General features: G+C 46.1%; 1 protein-coding gene across 2 annotated transcripts in view; it reads left to right on the top strand.

Moving 5' to 3' along the window:
• The window catches only part of SMOC1 (SPARC related modular calcium binding 1), a 153,514-nt gene that overhangs the window by 63,352 nt on the left and 66,762 nt on the right, over positions 1–23,400 (top strand). For both annotated transcript variants that reach the window (XM_003797357.3, XM_012809878.2), the window contains exons 2-3: positions 16,593–16,758; positions 18,126–18,238. In XM_003797357.3, coding sequence (XP_003797405.1) covers positions 16,593–16,758; positions 18,126–18,238 — 279 coding nt within the window. The remainder of the gene's footprint in view (positions 1–16,592; positions 16,759–18,125; positions 18,239–23,400) is intronic.

Below are 23,400 nucleotides of genomic sequence, written 5' to 3'. Positions count from 1 at the left end.
TGCATCAGGACTTGGGAGGATGTCCTTTATGAAAATAAAAAGAGAAACTTTTAAAATTGTCTTTTTCTGCTTTACCTCGAAGGAATATTATCTTGTATGAGACCAAGCAGTCCAGCCCAAGTTATCCTTAGCCTTCCCCTCTTGGAGGGTGGGTTGGGAGGCAGGCAGCCCTGGATCTGGACACAGCCTACACTCTCTGCTTAGCTTGAGCAACTTCTGGAGATGGCCTGGGGGCCTCCTGAGTCCCTTTTCCAGCTAGTTTTCTTATTAGAGTTATGTTCTTCCAGATAAGGTCAGGAATGGAATAGCCTTTCGTGGGAGGCACCTGTGTTGTGACTCAGACAAAGAAGTTTTCTCCAAGGAGTTTGGTACATGTGGGTGGTCATGCTTTGGCTTAACCCTACTCTGAACTCTGAAGACTACTCTGGGACCTGACTCAGCAGCTTAGTGGTACCAAGGGCTGAGGACATCATCTGGATGTGAAACATGAACAGCAAGGAATGTGGAGACTCAGTACAGCCCTGAGGCCATGAGGGCAGCCATGGCACTGTGCCCCTCGCTGTGTACCCAGGGTCCAGCACAGTGCCTAGCCTATTGAGGAGGCCTGGAGAAGCCTGCCCAGACCTGGAGAGGGAGGGAAGGGTGCCTTCCTGTCTGTCTTATCTCCAGGAGTCTGGTGAAGTTGCCTATTCTTCTGCACCACCCCCACAGCTCTCAGAGATGTGGGTTAATACATTGAATGAGTGTGGCAAGTTGTAGAGCTAGAATATGAAATTATTTTGCAGGGTTTAAATTATTTTGCAAGGATGTAAATGCCAGGGGAGTTTCGTTCTCAGGGCATCTTTCAGGAACGATGAGAGAGCAGTTGGCACTCTGCTTCCCTCCTGCACCTGTAGCTGGAGCTGCCTGTCCTCCCAGGGCTTATTTTTGGGCCATGTGATTTTCATTCCTCCCCTGGTCCTGCAGTGGATGGCATGTTCACCACCTGTCATCACCCTCTGGGCTGATGGCTGTGTGTCTGGAGGGGCTGTTGAAGGCAGACCCAAATCCATCCGTGCTGCGGTTTTAGAGATTAGAGTTCATCCTAGCTGGGAGATTGAGCTGCTCTGTAGAGAAGGCCATGCCTCTGAGCTGAAGGGGTAGACTAAATGGTGAGGCAGCTGTTGCCTGTGTAGATGCTGCCAGGGTCACTGCAAAGCTAATTGCACTGCCTGGAAGGGCCACCGAGCCATCTCTGAGAGCTGTGGGGGTGCAGAAGAACAGGAAACCTCCCCAGACTCCTGGGGATAAGGCAGGAGCCTCCCTCTCTGGGTCTAGGCAAGCTTCTCCTGGCCTGGCCTTGTAGGCACCATCGGCCATCAGACTTTAACGTTCCTGAGGTGACACCAGAGTTTGGGCTGGCACTTTGGATACAACTTTGCTTACGAGGCAGGTCTGGGTCAATCTGTTAGGAGTTTCCTGTGCGTCTCACCCTCATTCCTTAAAAACAAGTAAATGGCAAGGAACTTGGATAGTAAAGTGCAAAGAAAAAAACCAAACCCATGTATAATCCATCTGTATTCCTACCATTTAGAGATGGCCTCTCAACATTTTGATGTACTTCTTTTCTTTTACCTTCCTCTCTCTCTGGGATGGAAGGAGATACACATATGTATACATTGTAATATGTATACACGCATATTTATATGTATGTTTGATGCTCTGGTCTTATTTAATTTTATATCATGAGCATTTTCCTGGCCAGTAAAAAGGTCCTGAGCACCCCGTGAAGGCTGGGTGAAAGGTTTTTAGCACCGGTCTTTCGGGCACTGTACCTTGCATCAGAAAGCCTGTGAAGTCCTCATTTCCTGGGAGTGTGCGGGTGTGGTGCCCCCAGAGCTCTCCTGATTGATTCAGCCTGCCCCTTGCCATCTCATTGTCACAGGATTGCCTAACAGATGGAATCTGCTCAGTGCAAAGGTAAACGTCCTCTTCGTCAGTTTGCTTAATCCCTTGTTTGGGGGAAATCTGAACTTCAAGGTTATAAATGTATGGACTAATAGAAAAAGATCCTCAAAAGTCCAATACAGGTTTTCTCCTTAAAAGAAAGACGTTCTCTCTGCCCAGGAACAAAAAGGGTTTGAGAATGGAAGAACCATTCTTTGTCTCCCTCAGGAGAGGGTTTGCTCTGGTTTTTCACTGATCTCCTGTTCCTGCCTGTAGAATTTGACATGGTTTTATTTACTTTTCCTTGGCCTAGTTTGGGTCAACAGGATTTCTTTCTTGCTCAGAACAGCCTCACACTTGTGTGAAGCAGGACATGAGCCTGGGCCCTGGACAGCAGTAATCAATCCTCATTCCCTGGCGATGCTTTGGGGATTTTCAGATCAAGATGGTCTAACAGCACCAGGTTTTATGTGTGGCACACGACAGTTCCACATGGGCCAGATGATTTCTTCTTTTTGTTTTATGTGTGTATGTGTACTTGTGTGTTTGGTGATCTGAAGCCAGACACCAGTACCGCAGAATCTCAAGATGACAGTGGAAACAGCAATAAAAGGAAGCATGCATTCTAAACACACACAGCCCCGACAGAATTCGATGATATAGCAAGACTGGGATTTCCTCTTCTGTTTGTTTTAGTCTGCACTTGCTCAGTTTTATCCCCTGGGCTTAGTGCTGTAAGGGAGTGGATTTCCTCAAGTGCTTGTGGATAAAGCATTTCTTCCTCTGCTATCTCCCTTGTCAGCGTAAATCTCTCCACCATGCGGGTGGATAAGAAGATGGGCCTATGTGTATGTCGTAGGATCTTGCCCAAATGAATCAGGCAGTCAAATGACATTTTCCTCCGTGATAATTCCATGACATTAAAAATACACCAGCTTCTCCATTTAGCGATTATGGAGCCATGAAAGAACTCCCAGGGCCCGGGTGAGTGTAGTGCTCTGTGTCTTCATCCTGCTGTGTTAGGATTTGTGTGGAAGTCTTTTATCTTGGGTGGGCTATGGGGAGGCTGTTTTGGGCCCCTCTGTGTTGATAAGGGGAATGGTAAGTGGAAAAAGCATAGTATGTGAATGCGCAACTATTTCCTAAAGTCAGGAAACTAACGGCAGCCCCACCAAGAATCCCAAGTGTGGTCTTGTGAGGGCTGAAGGAAGTCCTGCTATGGGATGGGAAGGAGACCCGGCTGGGAGGGGAGCCTGGCTTCCAGGTTCAGCAGCTCAGTCCAATGGGGGCTGTGGGGCTGTGGCTGTGTTGGGGTGTGGCAGGAAGCATGCCTGGAGGGCCCCATTGTGCCAGCTAAAGGAGGGACTAGGGGTGTCCATGACTTCTGTGGGAGGCCTGAGGGTTTGCTCCTGTGGTCTCTATTCACCTCCTTTGGAGAACATGTTGCGATAATGAAGGGCCTGCCGCTGACTGCAGGGAGCAGACGCAGAGGCGCTGAAGACGAGACTCCCAATGCTACTAGTTTTGCAAGTAACTCAGCTGGCAGCTTTCTCCTTCAATATTGACCCTGGACTCTTGAATAAGAGTGAATGATTGTGCCCCTCAAAAGATTACTTCTTAGGCTGGGTGTGGTGGCTCATGCCTGTAATCCTAGCACTTTGGGAGGCTGAAGCAGGCCCATTGGCTGTGCTCAGGAGTTGGAGACCAGCCTGAGCAATAGCAAGACCCCATCTCTACTAAAAATAGAAAAAGTAGCTGGGTCTTGGGGCAGGCACCTGTAGTCCCAGCTACTCAGGAGGGTGAGGCAAGAGAATTGCTTGAACCCAGGAGTTGGAGGTTGCTGTGAGCTGTGACACCATGGCACTCTACCCAGGGTGACAGAGTGAGATTCTGTCTCCAAAAAAACAAAAAACAAAAAAAAAGATCACTTCTTCAGGGCTCTTCTGAGCATGTGTGTGCATGTATGTAGCACACGTGTCTGCGTCCATCTGATGGACACACGCATGCCTGGCTCATGAACAGATTCAGCTGATCAGCTCTTTTATTTGGGGGACTGTCCAACTCCCACCCCCTCAAACTCTCCTTCTGACTCTGGGCCAAGTCTTATTAGCTTTATTTCAGCCACATTGTGAGTTATTGCGGCATTTTGTCAACCCGCCTGGGAGCTAACAACCAGTTCCAGTAGTCTTCATGGAAAATTGTTCTCTGGATCCACAACTGCCCGTTGCAAGATCTTCCCAAGTTCTGGGCTGTCTGTTGGAATCCCACAGCTTGCTAATCCCTGAGCTCCCATTAGGGTCTGTTTTTACAGCTGATCTTACCAGGCCTCTCCTGTGTGTGACTGCAAAATGGTGCCACATTTCCATTTACTCCCCAATTACAATGACTCTAAGGTCATCATCTGCTCCAACAATAACCCCCTCCCAAGTCCTCCTTTAGGGTGCCTTAGATGTTTCCACAAGATAGTCATAAAAGGACACTCATTGCTGGCAGCGCCCAGAACGAGAGCATCCAGGTCTCGGCCCCTGGGACTGTCTGCAGCTGCTACCAAAGCTGTTGATTCAGGTGAGAGGGCAGCACTGGGCTTCATGTGGAGGTGGAGAGGAGGACCTGCTTCATTTCTGTGTCACTTTGTCATCAGGCCCTGAAATAACTCTGTGAATGCCCGGAATCTCTCAAAGGGATCTTGAATCTCTTGACTGCCCCTTTTAGCCTTGCTCCAAATCTCAAGTCTCCTGTGAAAAAAATTCTTTCTGTTTGGACCACGTCCTTCCAGCCAGAGGGGCTCAGTCCTGGCCTGGCCTTGGCTGGATTGGGATCAACTCCTCCCTTGGTCTCCTATTGTAAAACACACCACATGCCACAGGGTTCAAACTGCCGCTGGTGAAGGTGAGACAGAGCGTGGTGGAGCAGGACCATGTATGCGTAGGAGTCCTGGGCCCCATTGCCACTGACCAGGATGCTCAGGGACATGCTAATGGTTCTGTTCTTTGAATGCTCTGTGCAAACTTGGAGCAGGTCACTAGACGGAGCTTTCAGGAGTGTTCAGGATCGTAACCTTGTAAGGAGCCACTAGCCTTGGCTGAATAAATTGCTCTTGCCAGGTAGAGAAGTGCTAGTTTAACAAACCCTTCCTATCAGATGCCTGTGCCATTGAGGCAAAGGGCATGACACTTAGAATCCAACAGGCACCAAGAAACGCCTTCTTCACCCTCCTGCCTTTGCAGCCCCCTAAGTGTGCCCTCTCTCATGATCCACAGTCTCCCCGAGATGACTTTGTTGCTCCTCGGTAATATTATCTGCTTAATCTTTATTTTTTTTGCCAGTGCCAGTGGGTTGAGAAGATTAAAAAAAAAACGGGAGTCCTGGGTCCTGGAGAGCCCTCTGTTTATTTGATTTGGAGTGAGGGGAGTTTTTATTTATATTGATGGCAGATTTTGAGGGATGAGGTGGGGAGTGGGCATGTGACCCCTTCCCCACCCCAGCCCTTGCTTCCTGAGTCCTGTTGGCTGGTATCTAGTGACTAGGGGGCTGGCAGGGGGGCAGGGTACAAGCAAGAAACAGAAATAAATGCCCTCCTCCTCTGAGCTAAAGGTCTGATGCTCTGTTGGTGACCAAGGAAGGCTAAAACCTAAAGGGCATTTGAGCTACAAGACTCCACTCATTCAAAGAGATATTTTTATCCACACCTGTCCTCATTTCTCCTCCTTCCTCGCCAAGATGCATACTTGTGGCATCCCACCTTGCCCTTCCTAGCCTCATGGAAGTCCTGGAGGGTGGGCATGCAGCATGCTGATCTCCCATGGGCAGCAAGTCCCTTCTGTACAGAAGCTGCAGTATTTGGTTCTTGGCGATCTTATTTCCTCTGGTAGCTTTGGACCCAACCCTGCACATTTGCTTTTCTGCCTGGGATAAGGAACTTCTAGGGAGAAGGCGGCGTGTGCATAGATGCCCAGTGTTGGGCTCAGAAACTCACTGTGACGGAGCTGTGTGTATCTTCACTTGCCTGTGGTGAGGCAGAGGCCCTCGGGGGCTGCTGCTGGGTTTGGGTTTGCAAAGCTTGTCACCCTAGTGTGGCCATCACAGTGTGGCCACGCTTATTACCCAGGCCACTTCCTTGGCCCGAATATGCCCCTTCTTTTCCACCCTCCCTGCTGCCTTTTTCAGGGATGGTAGTCTCCTCATTGTCCTCTCTGTTGCCCTTCATACCTGTGCCAGAGATTTGTAAAGTTCAGGTTTGATGTTGTCTTTTACTTTTTCACTGACTTTAATTCTTTAAAACCTAAAAACAAGTTATGAGGCCTCACTATGATCTCACCCTCATTCTGGGCCTAAAGCTTTATTTTGCCCATGAATAGTTATTCTAAACTGTACTTGGAGATGAGTTTCCTGGTCTGTTTATGTGCACCTGTTGCTGTCGCTTAGGGTGTCCTTACATCCCTCCCTACTTGTGGAAGTCTTCTATGATCCAGTCTATAGCCCCTTCCCTGGGAAATCCTCTTGGATCCTTCTAGTCTGAATTAGCCTCTCACTCTCCCCCTGTAGAACACGGGGCATCTGCTTTGTCCCCAGCATTGGGCAGAGCCCTGGGGCATGGTTGGTGTTCAGCAATTCTTTGCTGAGTAGATAGTCTTTTTGCTTCTTTCCCTCCATCCTCTCCTCTCTCTTCCTTCTCAAGGGTTAGCTGTGGCCATCTCACGCTTTGGACTTTCTGGTGTCCATTTTCAAATAGTCTATCCTTTTGTCTGTGACTTAGGCTTTGCTTCCCCAGTGCTCGTTTCAAACACTCAGTCCCTGTAGAGTTAGCTGTCCACGTGTCAGTCTTCACAACTAGATTAGCTTTGCGGGGCAGGGCCTGTGTTCTTGTTTATTTTCATAACCCCCAGTGCACTTAGTACAATGCCTTGTATTAAAGGGGGTGGACAGAGAAATCTCCAGTCACTGAGACCTTAGTGCCAAAGAGACCCCAACAAGGATCACTCCACTCACTGAGTGCCTATGCAAATGTTCTTTGGAATTATTATTTTTAGTTTTATATTTTTCTCTTGCTTATCTATTGATTTATAATTTATATGGAGCACAGCTTACCTTTTCTAGGTGTACACTTTTATGCTCTTTAACAAACTGATATAGTCGTATAACTGCTACCATAATCAAGATGGAGGATATTTCTGTCACCCCCAAATGTCTCTCATGCTTCTTTCCCTGCTTCCAGGCCCTGGAAACCACTGATGTGACTTCTGTCCCTTTAGTTTGTCCCTTTCCAGAGTGTTATATATAGCTTTTTAAGTCTAGTTCCTTTCACTTAGAATAATGCTTCATTTTTTTTTTTTTTTGAAATTTGATGGCCTAGGTCGTAACCCATGCTATATGTACACGTGCCTTTCTGAAAGATGGGCATGGAGGGTGGGTTTGTGGGTGCTTATGGTGGGGTGTGAGTTGGGAGCATCTGAGTAAACTCTATCCCCCTTGCATCCTTGTTGGGGTCTCTTTGGCCCCAGGGTCTCAGCTGCTTTGTCTGACCCATTGACCCTCCCCCACAGTGGCACCTGGGGTGAGGCAGCCTTATCCCTGGGGTCTTGGCCAGCCATCCCTGTGGCTGCAGGGCGCAGTGGAGGAGGGAAGCTGGGTGGGTGGGGTGAAGTGACTGCTAAATTCCTCCCTTGGGGAGGGGGTGGCGCTGGGGTGACGAAGGTCAGATCTCTCCTGGCTAAAACAACAGAAGTGGTTCCAGCTGCCCAACAGCTGGAGGGGGGTCTGCTTTCCCTCAGCAGCATGAAAAGCCCTTTAATCGGGCGTGCTGCTGTCAAGCCCCACCATGGAGGTGTGCAGAGGAAGAGCAGACAGCCGCTGCAGCCGGGCCTCTCCTTCTCTTTGACCTCCCTTATCTTCCCTCCTCCATCTTCGCCCAGCCCCACTCCGAGGCCAGCGGACTGAGGCCCTCCTGCGCACCTGTGTAAATGCCGTGGTCATGGGGTCAGGGAAGGGTGAGGGCCAGCTGGCAGATGTAGGGATGTGGATGTTTGGTGGGGGTGACGAATTTGATGGTGGATGGGTGAGTGACGTTTTAATGTGAAACTGCTCTCTGTTCCCAAAGAGATAGGGCCCAGAGCAAAAGGGCCAAAGTTTGGTTTTGCAGATGGTGAAGAAAATGGTGGTGGTAGTGAGGGGACAGTCCCTTGTTGGAGGGTTGAGAGGCTGAGCTGCAGCTGAACATCTCCCTTTTTCTTGTAGGCATTGGCTCCAGGAGTGGGTCTCCCCACCCCCACGCCCCAATAGCAGGTTTCCCTCTCAGAAATGCATTTTTGCATTTGAGCTCTAAAAAGTTGAGCTGGATTTTGATATACAACAAGACAGAGAAGTACTCTCTGTCTTTGGAAATCTCTCTCTGCTTCAGGGGTCCTTCTCCTCTCCTGAGGGGCCACTGCTAGAGACCCCAACCTCTGTTGCAGAATTGGCAGCAGGGCCCCGCAAACCCCTTGGCCAGCAACTGGCCTGATGAACCCCTCCACAGAGGGAGGCATTGTGGTGTAGTAGAAGGAATCTGGGCTGTGAGAGTCAAACTTACAGGAGTGCTCTACCACGTCCTGGCTTAACCTTGCTAGACCTCAATTTCCCCCTCATTCGTTCAAGCCATGAACATTTCCTGAACACTCACTTTGGGCGCAGCCCCTTTGGGGCACTGGTGATCCAGCAATGTGGCACCAGATCTTGGTTTCTGCCCACAGGGAGTGTATAGCCCTGTAGGGGAGGATGGGCTATTTAATTGCAGTTGTGCACAAGTATTCTGGTGGCTCACTAGAGGAGTCTCAACCTATTTTGGACATCAGATGCCCCAAAGAAGCAGTGTTTGCCTTGATTTGGGTTTGTGAGGTGGAAGTACGTTCCAGGGCAGGGGCTGTCATGTGCATGGTACCGGGGCAGGTGGGAGCAGTAACAGGGGCTGTTATGGGTGTGGAGCCTGTTACCTGCCCAGCAGGCATGCAGATAAACACTGTCCTCCTTCCCTTTCCTTCCACTCAGGCATTTGCAGACTGGGCATTTGTAGGTGGAGAAAACTCATCATTATTCACATCAAATCTATAGGAAAATGAATTCAGGGTGTCAAAAATTTGACTTATAAATGCATCCATTTTATCACCTGGCTGTTCTTACCCAAGTGCATGCATATGGTAGCTGTCAGGAAAAGCCAGAGTCCTGATCACATTGGCTGCTAAATTGTCAGAGGTTTTTACCTTGACATATACTCATTCCAGGCTCAGCAGCCCAGGAGCTCAGATTACTGCCTGACTTAGGGGTGAGATGACTTATCTCTGGTTTGGTGGGAAAGGCTTCCTGGAGGCTAAAGCCAGGCTCACTGGGAATAAATTCCATGATCATTTGGTGATAACCACCGTGGTATGTGGGTATTGTCTCACCACTGATACATTCTCTTCAATGACTTAGGGGTTTTCTCCTTTCCTTTAATTCATGGGAAGAATACTGTGTTTAGTATGGGGCTTTCATTATCTAATAGATGTTTTTTAAAAGTAAAGAAAGTAAAAAACAGTTTTTGTTACTCTATATATTTCAGAGCCTTAAACTTTTGGTGGTGGTTCAACAAAAAATATCTCTTTTCACAGTAAGCGGTAGAAAAAGAAGCTATTTATGGTGTATTTTTGTTAAGGTCTGGTATTCATTCATTCATCCTTCAAGTGGGTGCCGAACAACCACTTTGGGTCAGGCACTGTGTTAAACTCTACGTATATAAAGGGAAATAAGACACAGGCTTTTATAGCCATGTAAATAGATGAATAATAATGCAGTATAATGAGGGTTTTGATGGAAGTGTGAACACAATACAGCTGGAGCTCCAAGAAAGCTAATGGTGGTGTTGAAAACATGAAAACATTTGCCTTTTAGGAGAACCTCAGTGGCAGTGTGGAATTTGACCTTGAATTGGGGGTGGGCAAGGAATGTTGGTGGGAAATAGTCAAGCACACAGGTAAGAGATAAAGGGCTAAGTGAAGACTTGGAGGATAAGAGAGGAAAGCCTGCTAGAGACATAGGCCCAGCCAGGCCCTAGCCCTTCCAGACACCCCAGCTGAAGAATCAGTGAGTAAAGCCATAGTGGATGCTCTAACCCCAGCTAGACTCCCAAATGAATGCAGTTCAAATGTGTTGCCTCAGCTGGTACCATGTGAATTAGAAGAACCTCCCAGCTGAGCCCAGCCAATACACAGAATTATGAGAAATGACAAATCATTGTTCAAAGCTGCTAAGTTTGGGGTAAATGAAGCAAAAATGCTGATAAGCCAGTACTTGAAGCTGTGTTACATTTGAATTTATTAAAGAAAAACTTGACATCAGTGTGAGTTTGGCCTATAATTTTTGAGTATGATATCATAAAGAGAAATGCTGCTTGTTGCTTCCAATTGTGGATTTTATTCTCCCAAACCCAGTGGGTGGACCACTGACTTGGTTGTTTAGAATGACTGCTACTCCTTCCTCTGTACCTGGAAACAATACAGAGTTATACATTTTACAAGAAAAATGCCTGTTTAATATCATACTGGTTAACCAGTGTGATTATAGTAGATACAAGTTAAGACTGTGAGAACAGCTCTATATTATGAAGAATTGAACATCTTCTCATATGGAATCCCAGAGTGGCTCTGTTGCTCCCTACATTGTCATGGAAACTTGGCAGTCAGTCAAACCTAACACAGCTTGTGGTAGTGGGGTGGTCTCCCTGAGAAAGAGCTGAGGCAGGGTTTGCATTCTACTTTGCTGGAGACAGAAGGGCAAGGATCAGTGTGTGTGCATTTCAGACAGAAGAGATGGTTGCTCTAACACTGGTTTCATCTACCCTGATCTCCTGCATGGCAAAGACGGCCCCTAGCCAGTAGCTTACTTTTCCAATAGGAAGGATAAGTTGTTTGTATGTATTTTAAGTGCCTGTCCTACTTTACAAATGTGAAACGAAAACACAAAACATTTGGAGTCATCTACTCCCCAAGGAGAGAGGGTGGGAGAGAACTGCAAATGCACAATTATCCCAGCCCCCTTTTTGTTTGGTTTCCGTATTACACAATCATATTTAACATTATTATTTTGTTTTTATTGTCCTTTGGTTAGGAAGAAGGAAGGAAATCTATGTGAGGATTTTTATAAAAATACCATTTTTCTACTATAGGGAAATGGCTCAGTGTTTGGCTTGTTGGGGAGACAGCTTGCCCCTACCCAACACTGAAAATTTCCACCAACCATGGTTGCTCTTGTGCCCACAACAGACAGTCCCAGTAGGGTGACTCAGACTCTTTGAGGTTTGTCTGTGTGCCGAGGGAACTGACATAGACCACAGGCTGGTGCTGGGGACTGCTAGTCTGGACTCCTGTCTCTGGCAAGAAGAGAGGAAAAAGCCACCTTCGTGACTTCAGGTGGACTGTGACAGACTCTTGGGATATCCTGGCTGTTGACCCACAAGCAATGAAATGATTTACTGTCTAACTTTAAAACATAGAAATTATTCTCAGGATTGACTTTTTCCCCCCACTTTAGGCCAATCAGTCTTAGCCTGACTCAACTAGGAAAAACTCAGTTGAGGACTCTCCTCCCCTCTCTTGTTGGTTTGTTTGCTTTGTAGCTGGACTGTTGCATATGGCAGCCACTGGCCACAAGTGGTCATTTAAATTTAAATTAACTAAAATTAAACACAACTAAATATTTCATTCCCCAGTTACATTAGTTGCATTTTAGTGTTTGAGAGCCACATGTGGTTTGTGGCTGCTATATTGGATGGCACAGACATAGAACATTTCCATCATCGTGGGAAGTTCTGTTGGACAGTGTGGCTTTGGAGCATTCTGGAGTCCCTGGGATTAAGTCCTCTCTCAGTATCCCTACCTCAGTGTCTCTGTGTGGTTAAGTGTCAGCTTGCTTGTTGTCTCTACCTTACAGTATAAGCTTCCTGAGGGCAGGGACTGTGTTGGTTGTGTGTTGCTTTCTCTGTCTGGGGAGTTCTGGGCTCACTGTCGGTGCTCACTTACTGCGTACGGAGTAGATGAATGGATGGATGAACAAGCCGGAGGTCTACCTTGTCCTCAGCATCTGTGGATGCAAAATAATCCCTGTGGGGCCCTGGCACTTGGGGTGATGCTATCAGGGTGTAGTCATTCTGTTTATGCTCCATCTTATGGACTTTTTCGTTTTTCAAACAATCGCAAATATGCAGTTTTTAAAACAGATACAAACAAGACCTCACAGTCAACTGAAGATGATCTTCAGCAATGGCCACCCTGTACATTGCTGTACTTTTTGCTTGGCCCCAGGAACTGGGACTGGCACTTTTTGACAGGAATCTTTTGGGAGCTGCTCTGAAGCTGAGAATGTTCTCCGTGTGTGTGCTGGGATAGGTGGGGCTTCTGAAGCTCTTTAACCTGTTTGCAGACAGACTGTTCCTCTTGTTCTAAGCTGGTCTCTGGCATAAATGCTGTGGAGTTGTCACAGAGCAACCCATTTTCACACCGAATTTATGGACTGTAGTTCCATTCCTGTGAACTGCAGAGTAGACAACAAGGCAGCCTCAGTGGGTTTTCAAAGAAACTTTATATTCTCTCCCCCTCTTTTTTACTGTGTGTTCTCTTAAAAACAAAATCCCTTCCCCTATTAAATTCCAAAGCAAAAAGATGAACAAGAACTTATACATGACTTAGGATATGTTAACTAATTTAATCTTCACACAACACTAAGAGGCACAAAGTACGTTGCAACTATTCTTATTTCATAGATGAGAAAACTAAAGCCCAGAGAAGTTAGGCAACTTTCCCAAGCTTAAACAGCATTACGTTTCGGAACTGGGAGTGACACCCATCCCCTGGATTCACGGCCGTGCTTCTAACCACTGCCTTTCATGCTTACAGAGCAACACTGCAAACAGACACACTGACCAAAATGACTGGTCAAAAATGACTCCACAAAGTAAAACATTGTTTACCAAGAGCCTACTGTGTGTGCCGGACACCAGATGCTGAATACCTAGATAAGACATCCTGCTGCTGGGACTCAGGCCCACTGCAGGATGCTCCTGATAAGAGATCTTGTTCTGATGTGGCCTGAGGGCAGGGAAGGCTGGGCTGCGTCTGCTGCTGCTGACCTCTGACTTCATAGGGACCTGGCAGGAGAAGGCAAGGCTCAGTGTGACCCCAGGGATGCCGGGGCTGGCAGGGGCATGGGAGGCCAGGTCTGCTATGCTACACCAGCAGGTTTTAAGGTAACGCCATGTGGAAAATGCCTCTACAGGGGTGCATTCATCCCACAATAACGGAGTGCCCCAGCACTGTGTGAGGTGCTGGGCAGGGGCAAACTAGAGCGGCAAAATAGACATTATCCTTGTCTTCATAGAACTGAGTTGGGGTTTCTTCATAGAACATAGAACTTCATAGAACATAGATTTCCTTCCTTCTTCCTAACCAAAGGACAATAAAAACAAAATAATAATGTTAAATATGGTTGTGTAATATGGAAACTCAGTTAAATAGAACTCTGCCTATTCAAGTTCTGCAGTTGGCCCTACTAAACTCATGTATACAAAAAGTTGGCTTTCCATTGTTAATCAAGCAGCACAAATAAATTCATCATCACAAATTGTTAAGAGCCATGATAGGAAAGTGAAGTGTGAGAGCTCATTTCAGGGGAAATGACAGTCAGGAATACCTCCCAGAAGAGATGGAGTGAGCGGAAGACCACAGCAGGGTGGGAGGGAGTGGAGAAGGAGTGGCGTGCCTAAGGCCTGGAGGCAGGGGAAAGGTAGCTCATTTGGGGTAGAGAGCAGGCCATTGTGTCCCCACAGCAGTGAGGAGGGGGATGGGGATTGAGAACAGAGACAAGGTAGCAGGTGCGGGTGGGGGTTGGAACAGATACTGCCTGGCTTGGGCGACTTTGCGAAGGTTCTCAAGGGCAGTGGACACCACTAAAGGGGCAACCTGAGGAAGCTGAGACCAGGGGTCTTGTGAGGGGGTTGACTGTAGATGACCCTGTTCACTCTTACTGTCCCCATCAACTTATCCCTCCTCTATGGCAGCCTGGGAGGCAGTGGGCTTTCCTCTGGATATGACTTATATGTTATTTATTTTTACCCTGAGCACTTAGACTCTACCAAATACTGTGCTCAATATAGTTCCCTTTGGGCTTTTGGCTGGACTCAGGCTTAACCTGTGAGATGGCTGAGTTGCCTTGTCTATACCGACTAGACCTGTGTAGTGGTTTTGGTTCTCAGCTGCTCTTCTCCGTGCTAAGCAGCCAGCAGCCAGGCATGAGGTCAGGGTGGCAGGAAGGACTGGTTTTATGGCTGGCCTGTGGTCTGTGTATTCATGGACAGACTTAGGCTCTCTTGGAGTTTGGCCAGTGTGGGGTGTGTGTTTCCAGTACTCCCTGGAAGGGTGTGGTACTATCTTCAACAATTCTCATCTATTTGCTTCACACAATAGGCCTGCAAACACATCTGAGATGGAGCTTATAGTCACACCTTCCCCAAACCTCTGTGAGCTTTGTGGGATTATATAGTCAATTCTAGCATCACTGATGGCCAGATGTGTGCTCCTGACCTTGGCCTGCATTATCACAGGATGTTCATTCCCTCAGCCCTTGCTGCTAAAGATCCTGCATTGTGCCCAGGGCTCTGCCGTATGGGAGGGGGTGAGAGTGGATCCAGCTCTCAAGGCCCATATGCTCTAGTATGAGTTATGGAACAGAAGCTCATGGATTACAATGGCCCAATTATTGTTTTCCAACTGTATTCTGTAGTTGTTAGCAGGAGTTTCACTGATAAAGGTGCTCATGGTCAAATGGGAGATAAGCTTTGAGAGATACTTCATAAGGTGTGCTCCTTGATCTGGTTATTGATTGCCAATAACAAATGATCACACAACTTAACCACTTACAACAAGGTATTCTTATTTCTCACAGTTCTGTAGGTTAACTGGGCTTGGCTGGGTGGTTCTTGCTTGGAGTCTGTCATGCAATTACAGTTGACCCTCAGTTATGTAGGGGATTGATTCCAGGACCTCTGAGTATGCCAAAATCTCTGACTATTCAAGTTTTGCAGTTGGCTCTGCTAAACTCAAGTATACAAAAAGTTGGCTTTCCATACACAAGGGTTTTGCTACCCATGATGAATGTATTCCATCTACATTTGGTTGAAAAAAAATGCATGTGTAAGTGGAGCCATGCAGTTCAAACCCATGTTGCTCAAAGGTCCGGCTTACTTATTTTCATCTTTGTAAGTTGCGATCAGATGACAGATGGGGCTAGACTCATTGGAAGGCTTCTTCACTCACATATCTCTGTGCCTGGGCTGGTTGGACACTTCTTTCTCCATATGGTTTTGACACATGCTAACTTGGGCTTCCTCAAAGTATGGTGGTCTCAGGGTTGTTATGCTTCTTACATAGTGGCTGGTTTTCTTGAGAGTGAGAATTGCAAGAAGCCCAGGAGGGAGCTGCAATGATTTGTATGATAGTCAGAAATCCCAAAACATCACTTCCACAGAATTTTCTCCATCAGGCAAGTTTCTGAGGCCAGCCAGTCAAAATTTAAGGGGGATGAGATTAGGTTCCATAGCTCAATGGGAGGGGTAGCAAATAATTTGTAGCTACCTTTAATTTGCTGTACCTCTTGAAAGTTCATAATGCATAAGAATGTTTCATAGTTGTCTGAGAAGTCCTGCACCAAGGAAATCTGTTCACCCAGCATTCCCCAAGCTAATTATTTTTGCTATTTTTACAATCAGGAAATTCCTTTCCTATAGAATATCACTTAACCTGTATTCTGTCAGGCAGAAATTGAAGGGTGATACATGTGAGGCTCAATGCTATCCAAATAAAACTTTACAAAGATGGACTTTGGAGATTTATAGTGAGTTCCTGATTTGAAGAAGTACTCGTCCATCTGCATTGATGGTTAAAGTCTTGCTTTTATTTCAAGCAGATCTAGGTTCAAAATCTGCCTCTAGCACTGGGCAAGTTATGCAACATTGGGCAAGTTATCTCTCTGGACTCCCATTTCTTTATCTACAAAATAGAGTTCCTATTTCATAGGATTGTTGTGAGGACTGAGATCCTACATGTGAATTACTTGGCACGGTGTCTGTAATCATTAGACAATGTTGTTTTTATGATGTAAAGAGGATGCCTTCCTTGGTTAGACTTTGTGGCTGCTCACTTCCCCTCATTTCCGGGGATTTACAACTTTGGGCTTATTTGGGATTTTCTTCCTAAGGGAAAACTAGTACTATTAAGTCTGTGGTCCCCAGCCCCAGGTTTAGGTCTGTCGCCTGTTGGGAACATGTCCCCACAGCAGGAGGTGAGCAATGGGTGATGGAACAAGGCTTCATCTGTATCTATAGCCACTCCCCCTCACTTGCATCATTGCCTGAGCTCTGCCTCCTGTCAGATCATCAGTGGCATTAGGTTCTCATAGCCCATACCCTACTGTAAGTTGTGCACATGAGGGATCTAGGTTGCAGGCTCCTTAGGAAAGTCTAATGCCTGATAATGTGAGACAGAGATGAATCATCCTGAAATCATCCTCCCTCCCCCAGTCCATGGAAAAATTATCTTCTATGACACCAGTCCTCACTTTTCTTGCAAAAGTAACTTCTATACTCTTTCACTTTTTTTCCAATCTAGTTTCTAATAAGTGACCGTGACCCTCAGTGCAACCTCCACTGCTCCAGGACTCAACCAAAACCCATCTGTGCCTCAGACGGCAGGTCCTACGAGTCCATGTGTGAGTTCCAGCGAGCAAAGTGCCGAGACCTGACCCTGGGTGTGGTCCACCGAGGTAGATGCAAAGGTGAGTGTATGTCTCTGCCTGGCCAAGGAGAGGCACCTGGGCGTCTGTGCGCTCTCCAGCAGGACTTGGAACAAGTCTGTCCATTTGGTTTGCTATCCTATCTCTGTCTCTTCTGCTTGGGTTTAGGGAGGGAGAACTGGTCTACTTGAAGGGACAAGCACTTTTCTGTCTTCCGGATACTATCACTAGGCTAGGACTTAGAGAGTTGTGCTGCTATCTGCCTAGGGCTTTTTCTTTTTCTTTTCTTTTAATGCAGATACTTAAATGGCAAGACATTATTGCTGCCTTCCGAATAGGGATTCCAGCTTGCTGGCTGATGAATATGTTTTGTTTGTTCTGCTTACATGTTTAAAAACATTTGGGGCAACATTTAAAAATTGGGAGATTCAACATAAAAATTTGGCTTTTTGTACTTTTCTTTCAAAATTGGAAGCTCTGATAATGTTAGGTCTGTGTTCCTGCAAAGTAGCACTTGGCTAGAGCTACCTGCCTGAAAGGGGAGCCTGTTCTCTATTTGCCACAGTCCTCAGCACTCCCTGTAGCCGTGATTCTCAACCCTCCTAATGCCGCACCCTGTCGCCACCCACAGGTTGAGAACTGCTGCCCTATAGTCCCTCAGAATCACACCTATGATGCATAATGCAAGAAGGGTACATGTCGGATCTATTAAGTATAGAGTATAAATGTCTTACCAGAATAATTAGGTAAATGAGACGAGATATATATTAACCAGTGTGATGTAAATGCTCCTAATTCCATATGAAATCAGCACATTGTACCCCATAAATGCATTAATGTATATGAGATCTATGTGTTTATGATTTCATAATAATAATAAAAAAAGAACTGAGTGCCATTCCTCTCATGTCTGGCTCATTTCTCTAATTTATGTTGCCTTCCTGAATCTTGTAGATATTTGAGTTTGTGACCCTGGACTGCTTAGAGCCATCATAGGAGTGGCAGGAGGCTAAGCAGGCTGCCCTAGACCTGTGATTTTCTAAAGAAAATGTTTGCTATTCTTGTACCATAAAATATCTTTGAGCCCCTTGGACTTACTAGTTTTGGCATAAGCCAGGTGAAAAATAATGGAAGTGAAACTTTTTTCCTCTGGGTGAGGGTAGGGGTACTTGGGAGAAAAGACAGGCAGAACCTGGTACTATGTATACATGTGAAGCCTCCACTCCCCACTTTTCTAAGAATGAGATTATAAAGAAGATGGGCTGAGTGACAGTCCCTAGCCACCACCCTCTTGCTGTCAGACAGACCACTGCGTTCTCTCAGCCTTTCTGCTCAGGGCAACCTTTTTGCCTCATGGTTCCAGCATGGAATCCACGTGAAATGTGGAATATACTCCTCTCTCCTTCTAGATGCTGGCCAGAGCAAGTGCCGCTTGGAGCGGGCTCAAGCCCTGGAGCAAGCCAAGAAGCCTCAGGAGGCTGTATTTGTCCCGGAGTGCAGCGAAGATGGCTCCTTTACCCAGGTGAGGCCTCAGACAATTTTCCTGGGTGCGGGCAGAGGGGAGGTGTCCGAGAGTGTGAGGGCCGCTTGGCGCCTTCTTCTGGGAAACTGCTGAGTGAGAGGCTCTTCAGCTCCCCTCTGTGCTCCCTCCCCCTCCCGGGCCCTCCATACCACCTCTTGCCAACTGGCAGTGGGTCTTGAAAAGAGGCATGGGAGCCCGAGCCAGGAAACTGGCATCGCTGGTCCATCCTCCCTGCCGGCCCTCTCCTCGCAGGGGTAGACCTGCACTTTGCTCTTCTGTCAAATGCAGGCTGATTATTTTTTCTTATTCCTGCCAGTTTCCACAGGCAACCCCGCATTGCCTCCACTGTTTATTAGTGCCCCTCTGTACTCCCTGCTTCCTACCTCCAGTCGTGAACGAAGCAGAGCCCTCTTTGAGCACAAAGTGTGCTATGATTCTTGGAGTGAGTGTGTGTGTGCACATAGGCATGCATGGGTGTGCAAACACTCAGATTTTAAGACCTCTTTCAGGCAGTCCCATCTCTCATCCTGTATGATCTTCTGGGTAGTGCTTTGTGTGAAAGGAATGCTGACTGTGTTGATGTTGGCACAGACAATTTCTAAAACCCAGGCAGTGGTGGGATGGTAAGATGCTCCTTAGGGACCCCCTGGCAGTCCCTCCCACACAGGGCTGTGGCTGAGGCAGGAGGTAGCCCTGGGGGGCAGGAGCTCTGTGAGGGATGTGCCCACTGGGTGGAGGTCCCCTGGTGATGAGAGAGGGGAAGGTTGCTGGACAGGGGTGAACTTAGCCAAGTACCGGGGGACCGTGACTTCTGTTGTTTAATCGAGCAGCATCTGGGGGGAATCCTGCTGTCTTAAAGCTGGGGCAGAGGCTTCAGTGGTTTCAAACCTTCCCTGTAATTCTGACCGGATGGGTCAAGGGCTGTTGGCCGGCCTTTGGTTTGAGGGTTTCAGGTTTTATTTCTGGGTGGGTGACAGGGGATTACTTTTTTGAGACTGACTGCCTGTTGGGGCAGAAATGCAGAGGGATGGAGGAATCGGACATAAGAGTTTTAAACTTTCCCAGTTGATTCACACGTGCAGCCAGGCCTGAGAGCCGTTAGGTTAAACTGACCTTAGCTGCCGGCCCTGGGAGTGGTGCCTTCTATCTGTTTTCTCCTCTTGGCCTCACCTCATCCCTGTTTACAGATGATGCAACAGTAGTGGGATGTGGAGTAGCAAAGCTGGTTCAAACCCCTGACTCCAGGGCTCTCCATGAGGCAGTCTGGTGCTGTGGTCAGCTCTGCTTCTGGAGCTGGGCTGCCTGGATCTGTAGTCCAGCCCCCATCTCAGGCAAATTCCAAGCTTCTCCAGGTCACAGCTTCCTCATCTGAAAACTGGAGATTGATAAATCCATTATTATAGTGTGTTATAATAATAATTATTATATATTACTATTATTAGTTATCACATGGCTTCTCTCCTAAGGTTGAGATGAGGATTAAATTAATTAACACATGGAAAAAACTTGGAACACGTAAATGCTATTTCATTACTTATCATCATTATTCCCCTACCACTCAAATCTTCCTAAGATCTTATGGTTGATGCCACTTAAGGAAAAAACAAACCTTTTAAATGCGAAACTCCTCATGTCTGAAAATTGATGAACTCTTTTATTTTTTTTACTATTCTAGTAAGAAGAATGGAAGTGATCTTTGTATGTATTTGAAACCTCATTTCTGTGAATTGGCGTCTTGGGGGAGAAAATGAGACCTCTCTCAGACTGCAGTGGGGCTGGGGCAGAGTGAAGGTAACAGAGGAGGGCAGAGTCTGTGACGTGGGTTTTCCCTTCTCTAGGCTTGTGCAATCTTGGATGTGTGGCTTATGAGGACAGTTGACCCCTGCCCTCCTGATTCTGAAGTGTTTGCTGCCTCGTGACAGACAGCCTGTTGACCAGCTTTTGTTTTGGCGAGGCCAAACCAGACCAGGTGGTGTTTGCTGGGGAAAAGGAACTTTCCGATTAGTCCAGGCTGAATTGCTAAGAGAGAGGGCCCCCAAAGTTCAGCAAAGGTTGTGTAGACAGTAAAGAACCCGCTCATTTGTTTGACATGCTAAGCACTGCCATGTGTCTGTAGGCTCGAGGCGAGGCTGGCTCACTGTGGTGGGCAGCCAGACAGCCAGACAGCGGGCCCATCCCGGCTCAAGTGATTGAAATCGATGTGCTTTTCCCCTGATCAAAGACACTGCAATAACTTCACAAAATGAGGCTGCCTTTTTGAGTGTGCTTCAGTCACAGTGACAGCTGCCAAGAAGCCAGGATGGATGTTTTTCTCCTTCTCTCAACCTGTACCACCACTTAGCTGGGCTTTTTTTTTTTCAAGACCAAAACCCAGAGACAGTATATATTGCTTTAATATTCTTTAGAATATTGATAGGCACACATCCTGATGTTACTAACATATTTTAGCCCTGTGAATATTACACAGTAACCCTCTCTGGAAATTTACGGGTGCAGTGATGGGACTCCTAACTCCTCTGGATCCAGCTCACACATGTGACTGGCTCTTTTTCTACAGCAATGCTGTGCATTTGATTTTTAAAAGTCTCAATTCCCAACCCACATTCCAGAGCATTAAATCAAACTGTGGGAGTGGGACCCAGACATTGTATTTTTTTAAGCTCCCTGGGTGATGCCAGTCGTTGGTCAGAGTTTGAACCACTGTTCTAAGGACTTCTTTGTCACTCTTGTTTCTTGTTATATCATTTGGAGGTGAAATTAAGCATGTTTGGTGATCTGTTGAGTAAGGGTGGGAGGTATAGGCTTTGTCCTTGGTTATGGTCTAATTTATTTTCTCTTCTGGGTATTGGGAGCATCATTCTTGACGTCTGTTCTATCAAGTCTTCTGCCAGGCAATTGTCTGGTGCCCAAGCTGATTAACTGAAACATCAGTCATAGTAAGGGGACGTGGGATTGTTAGCATCAGACGGTGTTGGCTGGAGCTTGGGAAGCACGTGCAACACTGAATGATAATGAAATTGACTCTTTACTGAGTGCTCCTAGGTTCTGGGCATCGAGTTTTATCCTCATTAATCTTTGCTAAAACCTTTTGAGATAGGTATTAATACCTTTGTTTACAAAGGAGAACTGAGTTTTGAAGGAGTTGAATAGTTCACTAACCTAAGAAAGATTTATATTCAAACCTACCTAATCTTGAGCTCTGTGCTTTTAAATTTTGAGGACTACAGAAGTGGCCTTCATGCTTACATATGTAATCCATTTTCATTACCATTCTTATCCAGGAAGTTCTTTCTCTGATGTTGACCAATCAATTAAACATTTGAAATAAGTCCAATATGTTGATTATGGAAATTTCAAACAATACAAAAAAGTAGAAATGACAGTGTACCCTGTACCCATCACCTAGCTTCTACAGTGACGGACATGTGGCCAGTTCTGTTTCATCTTACCCCATTTTCATCTCCCAAATTGCATTGCTTCAAAGCAAATCCCCAGAGACAGTTTATTTGCAGCCTAGACATTTTTGAGCTCTGCTGTATTGTGGACTGCATGCTGACTGCTATGGGAGGATCAAAACAATGTCCTGACTTCTGCCTTCTAGGAGTTTAGTAACTATGTAGAAGGCCATATACACACAACTGGCAATGTTTCAGAAGTCCATTTATAAGTCAGTTATTTGGAGTTCTAAATACATTTTATTGTCAGGAAATATATATAAATTTAAAATTTCTGAACATAACCTCTTAAACAAAACTTAAAACAAAGCTGGGCATGGTGGAACATGCCTGTAGTACCAGCTACTGCAGAGGCTGAGGCAGGAGGATCCCTTGAGCCCAAGAGTTTGAGGCCATGGTGTATTATGATCATACCTGTGAATAGCCACTGTATGCCAGCCTGGGCAACACTGTGGGATCTCGTTTCTAAAAAACAAAACTAAAATCAGCCCTGCCGCACCCTACCCCCAAATCCTGCAAAAGCAAAGGACACGTATTAGCTTTAATGACAAAGAGCTAATCTTGTATAAGAACTCTGGGTTTTGTTTTGTTCTGTTTTTGAGATAGTCTTTCTCTACCCCCCCCATAGGGTGCTATGATATCATAGCTCACAGCAACCTCAAACTCTTGGCTCAAGTGACTCTCTTCTCTCAGCCTCGCAAGCAGCTAGAACTTCAGATGCCCACCACAACGTCTGGGTATTTTAGAGATAGGGTCTCACTTTCACTCAGGCTGGTCTCGAACTGAGCTCAGGCAATCCATCTGCCTCAGCCTCCCAGAGTGTTAGGATTATAGAAGTGAGCCACTGCACCTGGCTATTGTATAAAAACTCTTACAATTCAGAAAGAAAAAGATTCTAGTAGAAAAAGTGGGCAAGAGATATCAACAAGCAGGACCCACAATAATAATAAGTAACCAAAAAGTGAACAGGAATGATGCTATCTTTGTCATTAAAGAAATACAGATAAAATAATGATGACGGGATTATTTTTCTTACCAAACTGGTAAAAACTGGCAAAGTTGATAATATTCAGGGTTGGGTGAAGAGAAAAGGCTACTCCTACAGCTGGGAAAGTAAATTGGCACCAACTTTTAATGGGATGGTTTTGCAATATGGACTTTATAGGGCCCAACGTCCTTAATTGTGCCCACATTTTGGGCCTGCAGTTTCACTTCTAGGAAATTATTCTAAGGAAATAACCAAAAACTGTGTGAAAATATTTAGCCACAAAGACTTCCATTTAAGTTCTGTTTAAAGTAGCAAAAATTTTGGAACAGCCTAGAAACAGAGAAATTATTTAAACAAATTGTGACATAGCTAGCCATACTATGCAGCTACTAAAATGATGTGTGGTTGAGGCATATTTTATATATGTGTGTGTGTGTATATTAGGGACTTATCTAAGCAAATAATTAAAAAAAATAATTATTTTTAATTATTATTATTATTATTTTTTGGCCATTTTTGGCCAGGGCTGGGTTTGAATCCGCCACCTCCAGCATATGGGACTGGCGCCCTACCTTTTTGAGCCACAGGCACTGCCCCTATTTTTAATTTTTTCTAAATAGAAAAGCTATCTACGTTGTTAAAAAAAATTTGACAATCCAAACATACGTAAGGTAGAAGGATAAAGCCAGTGATCTCAACAATTAAGTCTAGCAACAATT

Source organism: Otolemur garnettii, unplaced genomic scaffold (genome assembly GCF_000181295.1).
Source record: "Otolemur garnettii isolate 467f Iridium unplaced genomic scaffold, OtoGar3 scaffold00115, whole genome shotgun sequence".
Lineage (NCBI taxonomy): Eukaryota > Metazoa > Chordata > Mammalia > Primates > Galagidae > Otolemur > Otolemur garnettii.
The sequence above is the reverse complement of the archived record's forward strand: the minus strand, read 5'-3'. Positions and strand labels throughout refer to the sequence as shown.